Below are 17836 nucleotides of genomic sequence, written 5' to 3' on the forward strand. Positions count from 1 at the left end.
CACCTGTGAACTTACTGGCAGCTGTATTGCAAACTGGGAAAAATGGTGAAACAGCCATGAAGAAAGTATGCTTTGTTCGTTTGTAACCCTAATTCATGCAAAAGTATAACAGTGTATGATATGACATTTCTTGATATGATATTTCTTTGCTAACAGATTGTTCACTTCACACAAGTTATTTTGTGTCATTGTCGAGCTGATGTTTAAACACAATGAGATCATATTACAGAGCACCACACTGTCACATCTCAAACTGGATAATAGATAACTTTAAGCTGACAATGAATATACCAGTTAATGACCTGTCACACTGGTTAGACACATTGATCATGTATGCAAATTTGGTGCATTAAATCTAAACCTATTAAGCTGACACGTGCATTTATTTATGATACAGAGTTTTGATTACAAACTGTTAGTTGCTGGTGCTCTCAACAATTCCCATGATTGCTGGACTCACAGAGGAAATGATATGTCCTTGTACGGATGAAGAATGTGGGAAGAAAAGAAGAAAAACTTCCCAGGACAAGAAGTATGACAGGATTCCACCTTTTCCCACTGCAGATTCAAGAACATCACTTGCTCAGTAATAGGGAGGGTTAGAGGTGTGGCCATCTGGAGATGTGCTTATGATCAAATTCTTCATACCTTGAAATGTTTGCTTACACTGCTTTCTCAGTCCACTTGAATATCTTTACATTTTTCTGGTATAGAGTTTGGTACATGATAGATTTGACATGGGGCGATCGGTGCTTTGAATATCTCTGTCAAACATGATCTCAAAATTTTCAATAGGGTTCATACTGTACTTCCTGATTGATAGGAAATGGTTTGGAAGCTTCGCTCATCTTTGCCTCTTTTCATTGCACAAAGTACACGTTTCTTTCTTTGTCTAAAGCAGAAGAGCATGCAAGGGTTGTTTTTACACCTCATTTATTTGAAATAGTGTTCATTTTCTGTGTTGTGTTCTGGGAGACTAGTTTCAGCTTTGTGCATTGAAAAGATGTAAAGAATGCATGCTACAAAATAAGGTTGAGAAGGCAGTGTAAACCATAAACCGAAATGAGTCAAAATGGGTCGTCCTTCCCAGTGATACACTGGTGTAAATGTTTAATGATATCATAGACAGAAGGAAATCTGGAATAGAAATTGTAAAATACCTTTCAAGTAAAAACAGATGAGTGAATTTGGGACAATAAATTCAAGGGTAGCAATTAGTCACTGTAGATTTCCAATTTCTTATTTTGACTCATGACATTCAGTGCATGATTTAATGTTACTGCTTTGTGGCAACAAAAAGCACATTTTCTCCAGCTGCTCACACCTGTGGCCAAATTACAGATATATATATCTACATTTGTCTTCCAGACAGAAATTATGTGCAGGAAGACTCTTGTTTACCCAATCGAGCCATTACACATGAGGAATTGGCAGACACGGCCCCTTTGGCTCATGATGATCTAGGATGCCCCATCAGAAGAGACAGGCTTTACCAACAAGATAACATGGGAGCTAAGGCCAAACCTCTGTCTGGCCCACCTGTTTCTCCAAGTGTCTTCAGATCCCCCAGATCTAGTGCCCCAGAGCGGCCCTCACCAAAAGCCATCCAGGCCAGTATCAAAGAGTCGGCTACCTTGGCTGCAGCTATCAGCATGCAATGGAAGGAAGAGGTCTCAGCCATGCGTCGAGAGCTGGCTGACCTAAGGAGGGACCTTTGTAAAGAGCTCCGTGCTTTCAACAGTAATTTCAACACTTTCACGCAGCATTACAATACATGGTCCCCCCAAGGGGGAAACATTGCTGCTGGAGCTGAGATTGGTTTAGGCGCAGGGATTCGGGCAGGAACAGGGACAGGACCAAGAGCAGGGGTAGGGGCAGGAGGACTTGGAACCTCTGCAGCAGATAGAGGCACTGGGGCTGCTAGAGAAAAGAAACCGAAGGTATCAAAAGTGTCTGTGGGGACCCAGGCAAGAAGCAAGGTCCTGGTCCGACAAAGCACTGCAGATGCGGCTGTCAATTGTCCAGAAGAAGAGGAAAAGAAAGGTGCCCGTCACAAACTACCAAAACAGCTATCTATGGACCCAGGCATTCTTGCCTGTCCACAGTCAATGTACGTGGAGAGTGCCATACCACTTTCTTTGGATCCGATACTTCCAAGCTCTGTTAGAGCAGGCCAACCAGAGCCTTTGGACTTAACTCATTTTCCCTTTAGGGCTAAAACAGAACCAGAACCTGAGGTACCAACCAATGCAACTATGACTTCACCTGACAAAGTGACCAGTGAGCCGGTTAAACCTCATATTGCAGTGCCTATTTCCTCAGAAGCAACCCTTGAGAACCATAAGAATTCAAAGACAGTGAAAGAAGAAGTGCAAATAAATTTAGGCACAGCTAATTTATCTCTTTCAGACACTAAACAATCTCATTCTGATGATATAGAATCCAAAGACCCTAAGCAAATTGAAAGAGATAAGATACAGCTACCATATCCTGTCCCTGTAGTTACAGTGTCTCCACCAGATGAACATGACGATGGCGTCATGTCAGATCCAGAGTCTCCAGATACTGTCACTGTAGTCAAGCCACATCCATTGTCTCAAGACCCAACTCCTGTGCCCTATTCAGTATTGGAAAATACAGAGCCTGTAGACTCCAAAGATTTAGAACAAAAATTATCAGACCTGACTCAGGCATCATCATTTGACCCCATTAGTCAAGGCCCATCCTCAGTCTGTGAAGTGCCCATACTGTGTCTTGATACTGTTAAATCTTCTAATTTAGAATCTGTCGTTGGGTGTCCTTCTATTGTGATATCAGAGTACCTTGACACAGACTCTCCTGCAAGTCCAACTGACAGTGACTCGAATCCAGATCCCATCATCACCTTTCCAGATTATCCCATTGAGCCTCCCCCTGAGCAAACAGCATCAATCTTAACCTTAACTTCCAGCTCACAAGAAACTCAACCCAGCATTGAACCAGAGTCTCAAGACTCAGACTGGCCACCGCTTCCTGAACCACTTGATACCACCCCAATATACCATGCTGATCTGGTCCACTTTGACTTAGTCATGCTGACCTCCCTAGATCAAGATGATCTTGACTCAGTCTTCATGGACCCTGAACCGGAGCCATTCGATCTGAGTTTTGACTCTCCATCCAACACAGAGGATTTAGATCAACCTATCTACCAATTCGACTGTTCAACCTCACCTCTAACCACTGTTGACCCCGACACACTCTGCTCCTTGGATCTTTTGCAGTCAACTGAATCTGCCTGTTTGGATCCAGCGATGGATTATCGTTTAGCTCACATGCCTAAAGAAGTCACTTCAGATTTACATGGAGTCAGACTACCGCTGGTCACTGTCACAATTTCCCCTCCAAGTTCAGTTTCTCCTGATACATCTTTCGAAATAGACTCTGTACCGACAAGTCCAGCGCCAGACACAGATCAATCAACACCAGATCTCGAAGACATACCCTCACTGGACCAGTCACAAATTCAACTAGATGGTGCATTGGTAGAAACACTGGAGTGCACGGCCATATCCCAGGGGGAACTCATAAAAGAAGAGATAGCAAGCAGTACAGAGACGTCCTCAAGCAATCAAGCCTTTCTGTGGTACAGATGGCAGAGGAAGGCCGAGAGAAGAGAATCAATGCACAGAAGTGCCAGTGTGGAACTCTGGAGCGGGAGATACGAGTACAACAGTGCAGAAATCACATATGTGTCTCTCACTCTGTGACCTCATACCTCATTCTCAGCAGACAAAATGTAGCTACAAGTGGTACATGAGTGAACGTGTATAGTTCATGGTCAGTAGTTGCCTATGCACTGTAGAGAAAAGTACAGAACTAAATGTCACACGGTCATTGGCTTTCAAAGCAAGGACTTCCTCATTAACAAACCTTAAGTAAGATTCCAGAAAAAAGACTTCACTGGTAGCAGCAAAAACAATCTCCCAAGGATTCAATTTTACTGCAAGATGTGTTAAACTCCAGGGGGTGACCAATTGAATGAACTGAACATTTGCTTAAAAACAGTATGTACCTTTTTGAAGCTGTTGTCACCACTGATGTGAATTATCTTCCAGGACGGTTCTAATAATTTATGGTTACCTTTTTTGATTGGTGGACACATCAGTAATTAATGTTCTTGTCAATGTATTACATCAAAGACATTTTACATATTCATTTTAAGAGACTATCTGGAGCTCTACAGACTATGGACTACATGGCCTTAAACATAGGTCAAGACAATCCATGAATTGCTGATGAAAACAATCCTTTTTTTGTTTGTTTTTCTACTGTATTTGTCACTCTGGAGTGGAGTGAAGTTATTCTAGGCAGTTATCGTATAACTATAAGGACATAATGTTTACTATGTGAGCTATTGATGGACTCTTTGAATCAGAAGTTAGTCATGCTGTGAAATGATATTTTGAATGGAGCTGGAACAGTACTTTTTATTTCTCGGGGGGAAATATCACATACTTCAACAGTGTGAAAACTATATTTTCACAACCCTATGTTACCTACATCCAAGTACACCTTGCAGCATACAGCACATTTACACACATCTTTGCTGGACAATAGATAATATAATAGATGTATTTAAAAAAAAATGTAAACATACTGACTATAGTATTAACAGGCCTCCTTGAAAGGTGATATTGTATTTTTTACTGTAAGATATCATCTTCATGCTCAGGAATCAAAGACTGAGAATGTATCACAACTGGGACAGAGGTGTAATGTGATGTGTAACTGTGTTCCTTTCTAAAAGGAGGTGTGTATCATGGCTATTTTTAATATGTGTGACATTGAATGATGACTGAATAATGGTGTAATGTTGCATGACAGATGGCTTAAATATTTTGTTTATTTCATGTACGGTGCCTCATTGTACATTTTTAATTCTTATCATGGTTTTGATTCAATATAAGGTGTAATGGGAAATGCCTACTTATCCCTGAAGATGCAGAATTCTGTTACATACAATGAACTGCCAAATAGCCAGGCAAATTATAAGATACATCTGTGCTAACCATCAACTTAATGGGCTTTATATGGCCCACTCATGTCTGTGCTCTAATAAAGTGAAAAGAACATCTTAGCTGAACATCAATGAGCCTCCAGAAAAGGATTTTCTCCCATGTTGATGGAATTGTGAATGTGCAGAGCACTTTATGAAAGTTTGCTAAATTGACTGAAAGGTTTTGAAAGGGAATGGAAAGTTAATTAGGTTGTATTGTTCTCATTTTCCTCATTTCGAGGCAGTAGAATGCCCGAACCTTTTTTTTCCCCAAATTCCTCTTCCATGTTAAACATTTTGTTTGCAAAATTGTAATGTAAAATGTAACCTGCACAGCAGTGTTGTTATTTATATTCATGAGAAATAATCAGAAAATAAACTGCTTCAGGATTCAGTCATGTTGAAATCTCTGCATACCTGAAGGTGGATTTTGCAGAGAAATTAGACAAAGCTACCTGACTGTCTATTTAACAAGGTTTCCAATTATATTCTGCAAAAACTGTACACGGAAGCTTAGTGCCTCAGGGGCATGCAGGAGGACTCAAATGCTTCTCTTCAGTTGACATGATTGATTTGATTGCTTTCTGTATAGATCTGTCATCGTTTATAACCTGTGCAGAAACACTCTTGAGTAACAAGATTAAACAATGGCAAATATCATCACCAAGAAATCAGGTACACATAGCTATCATGGGACAATACGAATGGGATTACCTTTCATTATGATTGCCATGGAAGCTAGTTTTCTTTTCATCACAATCTAGCCACTACCAGAAGGAAAATTCCAATATTTTCCATTAATCTCTAAATGAAACCCTATCTACTACATTAAAACCATGCTTTATTGAAGACTTGACAGTAGCAATTAAGAGCATGAACTAGATTTGATTCTTTATTTAGATAACTATAAAGTCAGAGGTCTCATTGGCTGTTTTGAAATCAGGCACATTTTTCCCGCAGTGGAGTCACTGCTAGCCATTTGAAAATATACTGTATTTTGAGGGTGTAGCAGTTTCTGGTCAGTGGTTAAACTATGTTTGGAGCAAAGTCATGAAGCAAGGTCAGATGATGGCTGTTGATCTATTAACCTCAGAATTCAGAAGTATTAACTCAGATATATTAAAGGTCCCATATTATGCTTTTTCTGGTTTTATATGCCCTTTAGTGTGTTTTCCAAGTGTCCTGTGCATGTTTAGGCACATCTGTGTGCAAAAATTAAAAGTCCGCGGAAACGCGCCTTCTCCTACGTCCTCCTGTTAGCTGTAACATTAGCTGCATGTAACGCTCTGTTCTAGCCCCCCTCGATAAAAAATTGTCAGTCCGACGTCATTGTCAGTGTGAGATCACTGATCTAAGCCCATTGGCTCGTTGTGGCAAGCCCTGCAGCTCATGTTGAAATTTCCGAGACGCGTGCAGAGCAACTGACCAATAACGACAGAGCGGATCGGCAGACCAATCAGAGCAGACTTGGCCCACATGGGGTCTAACAGTCTGGGCTCAGCAGAGTGCAGCTGACGGACTCAGACCGTAGAGGGAGCAAGGAGGAGCAGTACATGAAAACAGACAATTTTTTTAAACTTTATCTATTGTGAACGTACAAAAGTAGGTACGTAGATTAAATATACAAACCCCAAAAATGGCATAATATGGACTCTTTAATGGTATGAATGAATGCTGTTTAATAAAGACGTCAAATATCCAAACTGAATAAGTCACCTTCTCATGGTGCTCTTGTAAAAGAAGCACTTGGTTTGTTTATACAATGATGGTATTTTAAAGTAATTTAGGTGGCATTATCACCGCAAGCCTTAAAGGTCATATATACACTTTACCATGGTTTTCTAACACTAATATGTGTCCATAGCCTGTCTAAAAACCCTCCAAATATGAAAAAAAGTCCATCCTCTTCTTCTTTAGCCTGCTCCACTTTTCAGAAAGAGTGTGCTCAAACAGACCATTTAAAGAATTTCCACTTGTGATGTCACAAGGGCATTAACCCCTCCCCCAGGTGACAGGTGGGTGACACTCCCACAGCTAGGTGTTTGTTCTGCCTTCCAAGTTTGACTTCACACAGTAAACAATAGGGCATGGAGCAAGCCCAAGCCCTTACAGAGTAGCGTGGTGAGACACAGCTCATTTGCATTTAAAGCTACAAACACAGAAACAGCCTGTTGTGAGCAGGGCTGAAATAGATGGGTTTATAGGCATTATCAAATATAGGATCTGACTGGACTTTTGGCTAGAAACTCTACAGACATGTGTTGTGGACCTCTTAGACTTTTTGTAACTGAAAAGGAGTATAATATGTAACCTTTAATGCTAAATTCAGATGGTTTTTGCTTGGTTCTGATTTTTCTGTTTGGTTGTTGACATGTCTTTTTAAATGTGGCCTGTATCAGGATCGTGTGATAATACATATATGAAAGTGGCCCAGTTCTTCATTCCATTCTCACATTGTTGTAAAAAATCTAATCTGAGTCACATAAGAAAAAAAAGGTTTCTTATTGTTGTAATTTTTCCGAAAGGAACAATGTTTCTGTTCACCAAACTGTAAAGGGAACTGCTTACCATCACTCCCTGGATCCCCTCTGTCACTCTGTGTATGCTTTATGTTATTTGAAAAATTGTACTTTATGTTTGGGCAGATGTGCCCACTTTTCTGAATATCCACCCCACTCGCTTGTTTTCAGGGATCCAGTTCTGCCTCCCCTCCACCTGCAGCATTGATCGGACTCATCAACAAACCCCAGGTAAACCTCCTACCTGGGGCTAATCCATTTCTCTATTTGTCAGGGATGTTATTTTAATGAGTTGTCCTGTGGCCAAATGCTGCTACGCACATGTTTAAATGATTTGAGGCATCTCCAATTACCACACATTCACAGCCAGAGAAAGCAAATGAGGACTTCTGCAAGAATAATGAACTGCAAGTAAATATGCGGTGAGCAAGCAAGGGATACTCAAACTTGCAATTAGGAGTTCATTGTGTAAAAAAAGAAGACTCATTATCACTAGAAAGACTTATTTCTTTATGCATGCATATTGTCCATTGGTCAGTTGTCCTTGCTTTGCAGTCTTTGTAAATGTATGTTTAATAATATTGTTTTTTAAGGCATTTTAACCTATTGCAGCTAACCTGATGGGAGCATTCAGTTTCTCCAATACACTCTTTTTAAAAGATTGACATTTTGCTATTTTTTATGTTTGATAGTATATGTATACACACACATACGCACTCACACACATATATATAAATGTATATGTGTGTATGTATTTTTTTTCTCCATACATGTATATTATATGAAATACATGAGTACAATCCAGGGAAACTGTAATTGAACATACAAGAAGAAATATAAATAAAAATGAACATTGAGACACAGTGCTACTTCTCAAACTTCATGCTGCACAGTTCCTCTAGTACACTATTAAACAACATGCTATTTTCTTCAACAGGAACTGCAGTTATTATGGACTTCAATTGTTCAAAGTCATTTTTCATTTGTCCCTTGACATATCAATGTCACTTTCTTAAATGTGCCACAAAACCCCTCCATTGCAAAGTCTGTTTTAGCACGGAAGCGTACACACACACACACACACACACACACACACACCTTTGGATGCTTTTCTAATTACCTGTAGTCTATGATGCAGTAAGTTAGCCATTTGCTTGTATTCGTATGTATTTTGGTGCAAATGCCAGATGTAGTGTGACACCTGTACAGGCAGGTCAACATCTGAGGCATAATGTGCAGGAAAATAGTATCCTTTATACACAGATCAAAAGGAACTGGCTATAAAATGAAATATTTGCTGATAGAAGGGGGGTGTGTATGCTGCAAACAATAGTTTTGTTCTTAGCGATTTATCAAAAAGCTCTGTATGTTTTCAAACTTTAAAATCCATTGTTGCTTAAATCAGATTGAATAACGACTCAGCCAGCCTGGTGTTATCTATTTATGGCTTTCTTTTATATACTTACTCCTTTATTGTTTCTGCCTGCATCACTGGTGACATCGCCAATAATAGAGTTGACCATCCATCTTCCCCTCCCTCCTTCCCTCCGGATCATTTACATATCCTTAAAAGCCTGCTGCAAAAACAAACGGCTCACATTCCCTTTACAGTGATAAATCCAATCTGGGAGAAAGACTCTTAACGACGTGCCACTCAACTCTCCCTCCACCCCCGCCCCTATGTTAGCATACAAGCCAGGTCTGATAGATGGAGAGGTACTAACAGAGATAGAGTGGTTGAATCGCTGCCTTTGTGACTCACGTTAATCAGCCTCACTGGCACAGTGGTGGTTGTTTGTATATGTTTGTGTGAAGGAAAGAGAGATTAAACAGAGTATTCACTCTGAATATATTAACTTCTTTCCAAAGATTCCTCTGTCGTCGAAATGTTGGGATACGACCTCATCCAAAGTTTTCTGAAAGTGGATGTTTTTAGCTACTTGATGCTAGTTTGTTTCTGAATTACACTGGGGTTTGATGAGCATAGTTAGTAATTCTTTGCTTTCAAATCCAACCATCTTATACTTCATACGTTGTTTAACTGTCTTGATAGCCAAGCTCAGTTGGCTGTAATTATTTAAAAATGAATGACAGAACCCAGACGATCCATTGAACTTTTGATGCACATTTTCCTGTCATGTTTGCTCCTCTTGCTGCAGTGACCTCAAAACCGTGTGTAAGAAGTGAAAGAAAACTTAGGAGCACAACATTACTGTAGGTAGTGAAGCCGGAATGGGCTTAAGTTAATGATTGACTTAAGTGGTATAAATTCTTTGCCAAATTTGCACTTAGTTGAATTACAGTGTTGAATTTGAGTGCACAAACGGGGGGTTGGATTTTGGTGGCGCACCTTGCTATGATGTAAAATTTGAGCCTTAGCTTTCCATTTGAACACTCTGCTATCTGCCTGGCATTGTGTTAGCAAAGGTGTTGAGTTCAATTTGACAAGTTGGAACAAAAGATGAGCTTGGTTATTGGCCAAAACACCACTTGTGGTTTTATTTTCAGTCTGTGTTCTCCATCATGTGTCATTTTGTTGATTATACAGTTGTCTACATCATACAGTATGTATTTTAACACTTAAGCCACAAGCAGGTGATTGACAGTGTATGAATGAGTGTGCAGTAGCTGTGCTCAGTATAGATGAAATCTCAATGCTGAGTAATACTGCCACAGCCAAGATGGGAACGAGAGTTATGACTCCCCTTTGCACTACTGGCTTGCTTATAATGGCTCTATTTTTGTCCTCCTGCTGAATCATGCCCCCTGAATGGGTCATCTCTTTCCTCCCTTGATCTCTCCTCGCTCCCTGATTTATACTCTCTCTCCATCACACACACACACACACACAAACGCACCCACACACAGAAAAACTTCTCTCTTCCAGTCTGTGCAGATTCCGTCTCCTCCTGTTCCCTTGCTCACCTCTACATCCCTTTTTTTCTCTCTCTCTCTCTCTCTCTCTCTCTCTCTCTCTCTCTCTCCCCATCTTCGTCATTCTATCCTAATGCATCTCCTCATCCGTGAGAAGTCAATTTTGTGAATGGACGGCAGCATGAGTCATTAAGCCCTCGAAGCAGAACGCTCTTCATAGACCAGACATCTCGAGCTATTTTTGAACGTTGCCCAGATACGGGTGAGAAAAAGGCCAAAAGGTTTTGCACTTTGGAGGTGAAACTGTGGGTTTATTCCCTACCGTAAAAGGTTCTCTTTTTTAAAAGAGTTGGGGAAAAAAAGATAATCTTTCTTTTCAGAGGAAACAATCTCTTTGTTGTTTATTTTTTTTGTTCGGGCTACAATGTTATTGGGATGAAATGCTATTAATTCTACACCACAGTTTAGGAGGGTGAGGGTGACAGCTCATTAAAACTTAAAACAAATCGGATTCTGGTCTCATAAGGACTTCCTTAATTGCTTTGTGTGATGTAAACATTTGTAAGACAGAAACAAAAGGAGAGAGAGCTTAACACAGTCTGCCTCTGTCAGGGAAAATGATAACCCAAAACTTAACCTTTTTTTTTTTTTTTTGGCTGCCATTTTTTTCTTCTATTCTTGGCCTGGAGGTACCTGGCACACTCTCAGCTTTGATCCAAACTCTAAACACAGCCTGTGCTTCAGATGTTTCAGCCTCAAACTGCTCTGTGTGAGCTTTTTTTCTCTCAAAGCTGTGCTTCAAAATAAAGACTCTACAAAGCCAAGAGGGTGTTCATGACCAATTCCTCAGTCCATCTCTCTTTAGATTAAGTCCATATTTTCATTTGCACTTGAAAGAAAGTAATCCCCCATCCCTCTTTCTGTTATGAAATGGACAGAATAAGAAGATGAGAGTTGTCAGACTTCCTTGAGTAGTCCATTTTTCACCAGAATCCTCCTCACATGAGAACTGTTGATTACCTCTCTTTTTTTTTTCCCCTCAGCCTCGTCCATGTATGAAGAGTGTCTCGTGTCACAGAGGCTTTGATGTTCTCTGCTTCTCTGCTGGCTTATTCATTACTTAGATATGTATGAACTTGGAAGTTTTAAATGACGCCAGCATTTCTCTCCCTTATCTGAGCTCTGAGTGTGGGGGGAAAAAAGGAAGAGAAAAAAGAGCCTCTGCACTGAGAAGCAACCACATGTTTGAACAGACTCACCAAATGTCAGTCAGACTCACTCAAGGCTTAAAATCATAAGAAAAAGTTTTTTAAAAATGAAACCAACCAAGAAAGTTTGCAATAACTTATGCTTATATATTCCAGAAGTTGTTTTCTGATGTCATGAGGTTGTAAAAAAAAGAGCTTCTGACTCATGTTTCATCATAATTGCCATGCTATATTCGCTCACCAGATATGCAAATGAGGTCATTATGTAATAAATGTAAGTTAATTAAGTCGTTAAATTAAATGCCGGTTTAGTGTGAAAGACATATCTCAATCAGCTTGTTGTCATATAATTAATGGTTAGGGTAAGATGATGGTGTCTGCATGATATTTGTGCCAATAATTCTGATGAAGAATGGTCACATTTTCTAACACACCATGTACCATGTTGAAATGAAATAAATACTTGACCCTGTGGATAAAAACAAACTTAGACGAGGATCTGGGGTTTATATCTAGCTTAACAATTAAGTATTACTGTGAGGAAAACTACATTTTCATTTTGACATGAAAATCTGATGATATTCTTTTTTCTTTGTCAACAGAACTTAAAAGAACATTTTATACACAAATGTAATATTGCAGAAATAATTTATATCCTCTGTAAATATCGCTCTGAGTCATGACTGTCTACAATGAGTGAGAAGTGCGAGTCTCGTCAGCTGTGTTGTTGTTGGAGCTGTGTTTACATCAGGTTTACATGGACGGGATATCCGACTCCGCCCCTTGCATAGAAGCTGTTTTAGTCAAGGACTAAATGAATGGAGAATAACATACTAAAAGGACAATGTTGTCTTGACTGCGTTGTGCAAATGTTAGGGGAGGGGGGTTGGAGGTGTGTCGCTGGAGGAGAGAGGAGGCTTCAGTATGGTGGAGGTGTCACCTAACAGCAGTCTGCTTTGGTTTCATGCTGGTGCTCAGGGGAGACATCCACTGGATCGAAAAGCTGCACATTGTTCCTTTAAAAGAGCTCAACCAATAGCCATAAAAACAAACAAAGCAGTGCCTTTGTGGTCAAAGCATTATTTAGCTTATTTGCCTCTGCGTTCAATAATAAAAAAAAAAACTATTAACACTTCAGTGAGCTCCAGTCTTTAAGTTGTATAAGTGTTTCTTCATTACACTGACCCTTGACAATGTTTATTTTTTTATTTATTTATTGCTTTTACACACACTGTCTTCTACTGTAAATGCAAACTATAGTTTTGAATGTGTATTAATCCGCAGCTCAACATAGTCGCCCAAAGAATTACACTTTGATGTCTGTTTGACTTAAGTATGTCGAAATGACAGTGTCCTGCTGTTCAGTGTAAAATATTACTTTATAAAAGTAAAAACTGAGATTATTTTTAAAATATTTTTCATGATAGGTATTGCCTTGAAACACAGTTTCAGGCATGACCTTGACTGACCTTTCTTATTTGTATAAGGCCAGTCCAACATGGCTGACCCTATCAATCAATGTCCAAGGAGTTCAAGCTGTCTTTGTTTTTTTGATGATACAGTTTGCCCAGATGCAAGACAAATACAATTAGAAACTCATCTGTCCCTGTAGCTATTGGCCTTTTATGTAACTAAGTTTGAATGTTTTGAATTATAATTATTTTTATTTCATTCATTGGTAATTGATTTATGTTTGTACATGCCGTACCTGCTGGCAGTACATCAAATTTGCCCTTTTGGGATAATATGATACTGCTAATCCTCGATGGCTGATGTGGGCTGAGGACACAGAGCAGCAGACCGGATGGTGAAGTTAGGAAAGTATAGATGGACTTGGAAATTGTTGATTTTGTTAAGTAATTATTGAAAATGAATAAGGTATTTATTGCCAGGTTCATCGTTTCATGCATGTGTTTTGTGGGGTTGAAGGTAGAGAACTAAGTGGTGTTCATTTATTTCAACCTTTATGCTTTGTCTGTTTTCCAGCCATCACCTACACACCCAGCTATAAGAAGACCCCTCCTCCTGTCCCACCACGCACCACCTCAAAACCTCTCATCTCCATCACGGCCCAGAGCAGCACTGAGTCCACCCAGGACGCCTACCACGAGGGGAGGCACCTTCATGGTGGGATGTGGGCACCTGAAGGCATCAGCCTGGGGTTAAGTCCAGGCAGGGGCCTTTATAATTCCACTGACAGCCTTGACAGCGCCAAGGCTGTGACCATAGCCATGGAGGCGGCTGGAGTTATGTCTGGAAAAAGACACCCCTCCACTGACAGCCACAGCTCGGTGCTCACCTGTGACAAGGCTGTCCTGGTGTCAAAGGCTGAGGAGTACTTGAAGACACCTCGATCCTCTATAGGAATACAGGTTAGTCTGGTTTCACAGAGGGTCAAATAAGTACTTCAATCATCATAAACTCACACACATTCATAAACAGAAACAGTGCTCTCGAGCAGCTAAAAATAGCATGTATGAGTCATCTTACTGCAGCCCGTCTATTCAAATTCCACTCATGCTGGAGTGGGTTTTAGTAAATGGTAGTTCACGGCACGGTTCATTCACTCCGTCTCCCTTTAATGTACTGATTTCTCTTTCGTTCCGATCTCATGGTCATGCTGCCTCCTTCCCTGTCTTTCTCTCTGTTTTCCTTCTTTTCTCTTAACCTCTGTGGCTCTGTGATCATATCTTAGAATTTGTCATTCCTGGTCTCTGATAGTCGCCAAGGTTCTTGTGGTATTAATCTCCAGATGTTGTCAGAAGCCTGCAAATCTGCAGCTGAACAAAACGTAGCCTTGGCAGCTCACGTCATCAATTTGGGGCAAATCGTAACGAGTAGAGAAACAGATTATTAATGTCACTGTGTGAATTTGAAAGTCATTGTATGTATCATCTTTTGCTTTCTGTAGAAACAGTTTGCTTCTTTTTATTGTTCTTCTTACTTCAATTCTTATACCCCAAACCCTTATTTGGTATTATTTCCCCTCAGCCATATTTACCTTCCTCCAATAATAAATCCCCTGTATATTTCATATTTTTCAATTTTATACTCTCTTTCCCTCACAATTATCTATATTCACACCGACCATCTCTTGTGTACTGACTGTTCAGTTTGCGTGGTCCTGAGCAAATTTAACTACTTTCAAATATTTGAAGAAAAAACTGCAGACTACTTTATTAATGTCCTTCTGGGGCTGTTTAAATGTTGCTGTTTAAGTTTCTTGTGTAACAAAATCAAGCTTATCGTAAAGGGTAATTGCTGTGTTGTTTTTTCCCCTCCAGACATAATTAGGAAAGTCTTTTGGCTGAAAAATTGGCCTAATGTTCAAATTACACCAAAGCCATTGACTGTCAGATATTGCCAACAGGGAGTCATTCACCGAATAAATGATCTCTTCAAAGTCAATTGATCCTGCTACACTCACTGACTGCTGTATGTCATCAAAACTTAGAGAACATCCAGTAGCATTTTTACCCAGCCATGCTTTTAACTGTATCATTTAACGCATTAGTTCAAGCAGCCCATTCAAATATTGAACTTTAATGTATCCTACACAAGGTGGGCTAAAGTAACTTTATAACAAAGTGAGGTGTTTTACTATTGGAGTCACCTTTATATGATCAACTACAGTAGTATGTTTAACACCAAAATCTGTCAGTGACTGAGAGGTCAAAGACAAAACAAACCCCCTCATATTAATGCAGAGGACCCACCTTTCAGTCATTCAAGAACATTTTCCCACCATGTCAGTGCAATTAGGTACGCGCTTGTTGATCACCCACCCACTGTTTTAGAACCAGGAACTGTTTTGCGTAACTCAAAGTTATTCATCGAACGTGTCACTCACTAAGATATAAACAGCAACCTAATAGCACAAGTTTCTTAAAGGCATAAACAGTGTTGAGCTAGGTTATGGCAAAGGTGCACAAAGGTGATAGGTGACCTTGCAGCTGCACAAATATCCTTAACTGACACTTTCTGGAACAGCACCCATGAAGTGGTCATGCCCCTTGTGGAATGGGCCATCAAACCCTGGGTGCTGTGAACCCATAGGTAAGAGATACTGTACTGTGGCACCTGCTTCTTCAACATCTGTTAAAAATGGCACCGAACTCACATGTATCACAACAACAGCTGCCAGAATAATTGGTCTCCCCACACCCAACCTAACAGAATTCAACAACAGGGCCATAACTCGCACTGCAACCTCAATAGAAATGGACAACACACATTCGCTAAACATCCACCTATCCCTCAAGGTACAGAGCACTGAGGTGCAGAAGGACTCGTCTTGGGAAGAGCCTGATCCCTGCTGTTGTAGCTGCCCTGAACAAAAGGCCTCGCTGAACAAGCCAGAGTGGGAACTTTTGATTGTTGTTTGGCATTGTTTGTTTTATACACTGTGTTTTGTGTATGTACCGTCCTCTGGTGGGTATTGTCTGTTGCACAGATGCGGTGCTGTGAAAAGGAATTTCCCATGAGGACAATAAAGTCTATATAGCTTCTGCAATCGAGATCATCTGGTAGAATAATGTCTTGCCTTCATACAGATATGACCATGACACAGACAGCTGGTCTCCTTTCCTGAGAACTGTTGTATGAATCACTTGCAAATACAGAGTCCTTACATGGCAAATGTGTTGAGCCTTTGCCCCTCCACTGAGGGGAATGAAGGTGGGTGAAAAGCTGAGAGCTCAACTGTGGGACATCTGTAAGCTGATTCCCACCATCTTTGGTAAACTATAGGACATCTGTAAGCTGATTCCCACCATCTTTGGTAAACTATAGGACATCTGTAAGCTGATTCCCACCATCTTTGGTAAACTATAGGACATCTGTAAGCTGATTCCCACCATCTTTGGTAAACTATAGGACATCTGTAAGCTGATTCCCACCATCTTTGGCAAAATGGTTGGCTTAAACCAAAGGTAGACATTGTAGAGCAATGGGTTGACTTGTAAGCAGGAAGGGAGGATGGACAGCATACAAGACAATCACTTACGCTGCTGTGCTTAGAGCTAAGAGCACTATTGTTTTTATTTAAATGAACCTAACCCAAATCACCCCTTGAGGCTCAGGTGGTTGATGAGAGAGTTCAACGTAACCAACAGCTCATGGTGCATTTTATCTCAAAGTTTGACACTGCTTGTCTGCACACCTCCAGCATGAGTTACAATGGGACATCTGTCCTGTTGGGGACATGGAGTGGCGTCATCTCCCTCTTCCTCCATCTCGTCCATGTCAAAGAGGTTAGAGGTAGATAACCCTGGGCACTCAATTGGAAACAGCCACTCTCCTGTTTAGGATATTTGTTTGCATTGACTCACTCTGGAACATGGCTGGGGGTGTTAAGCAATGCTCGATTGTGTTTAGGAACCAAGCAGGCCAAGTTTTGAGGCAGATCTTTTATATTTAGTCTGGTGTGGTTCTAGCTTTTTGCAGGGCTAACCGAAGTCCTTCAGAGGCCCATTATGAAGCACAAAATAAAATAAGAATAAGAATGTCTTAAACTGTAGCCAAGATGTGGGGCTGTATTTGCATTAAAAGGGTAAATTGGTACTTTAAAAGGAGCCAAATCTGGAGAAGGAAACCCCATTACAGATTGTTGAACTTTAACTTGCTTTTACAATATAAGCCAGTGCAGTACAGTTTCCAAGCTTGTGTGTGGAAAAAAAGATCTTTCTTTGCAAAAGTGACCTAGTGATCTAGTGACCGATTAAGGGGGTATGAAACACCTCGAGATGGAGAAACTGTATCACAAAAGAATACTTTAATACCCCCTTTAGCGGTCACAAGATTCAAACTTTGATTAGGCTGCATTTGTTTGACTGCCGTCAATCCCAAGCTCTAATGATGAACCAATGGATGGGCATAGCATATTTTGCATGATAGCTCCACTAAAACCTCCCCTTGATACATTCAAAAATAAGTAAGAGATATGAAATTGACATAGATGTTACGATAATTCTGTGCCCGCAGTTAAACATATTTATCATAAAGGGGTTTCTCAAACAGTGCCGTTATTTCTTATGTCTCTTTAAAACGCCTTTCATTAAATATCAATATTACACAGAACGTCAGCCGATGTTTTAAAAGCCTTAATCTATTCTTTTGCATATTCTCTCTCTCTCTCTCTCTCTCTCTCTCTCTCTCTCTCTCTCCCTCTCTCTCTCTGTCATTCCCACACATGCAGT

General features: G+C 40.3%; 2 protein-coding genes across 2 annotated transcripts in view; one reads left to right on the forward strand and one right to left on the reverse strand.

Moving 5' to 3' along the window:
• The window catches only part of si:ch211-195o20.7 (cytospin-A), a 404502-nt gene that overhangs the window by 178365 nt on the left and 208301 nt on the right, over positions 1-17836 (reverse strand). The window lies entirely within an intron of this gene.
• The window catches only part of dlgap2a (discs, large (Drosophila) homolog-associated protein 2a), a 59739-nt gene that overhangs the window by 26463 nt on the left and 15440 nt on the right, over positions 1-17836 (forward strand). Inside the window, exons 6-7 of the mRNA XM_061063061.1 lie at positions 7729-7788; positions 13626-14011. Of these exons, the coding sequence (XP_060919044.1) occupies positions 7729-7788; positions 13626-14011 (446 nt within the window). The remainder of the gene's footprint in view (positions 1-7728; positions 7789-13625; positions 14012-17836) is intronic.

Source organism: Labrus mixtus, chromosome 18 (assembly GCF_963584025.1).
Source record: "Labrus mixtus chromosome 18, fLabMix1.1, whole genome shotgun sequence".
NCBI classification, from domain to species: domain Eukaryota; kingdom Metazoa; phylum Chordata; class Actinopteri; order Labriformes; family Labridae; genus Labrus; species Labrus mixtus.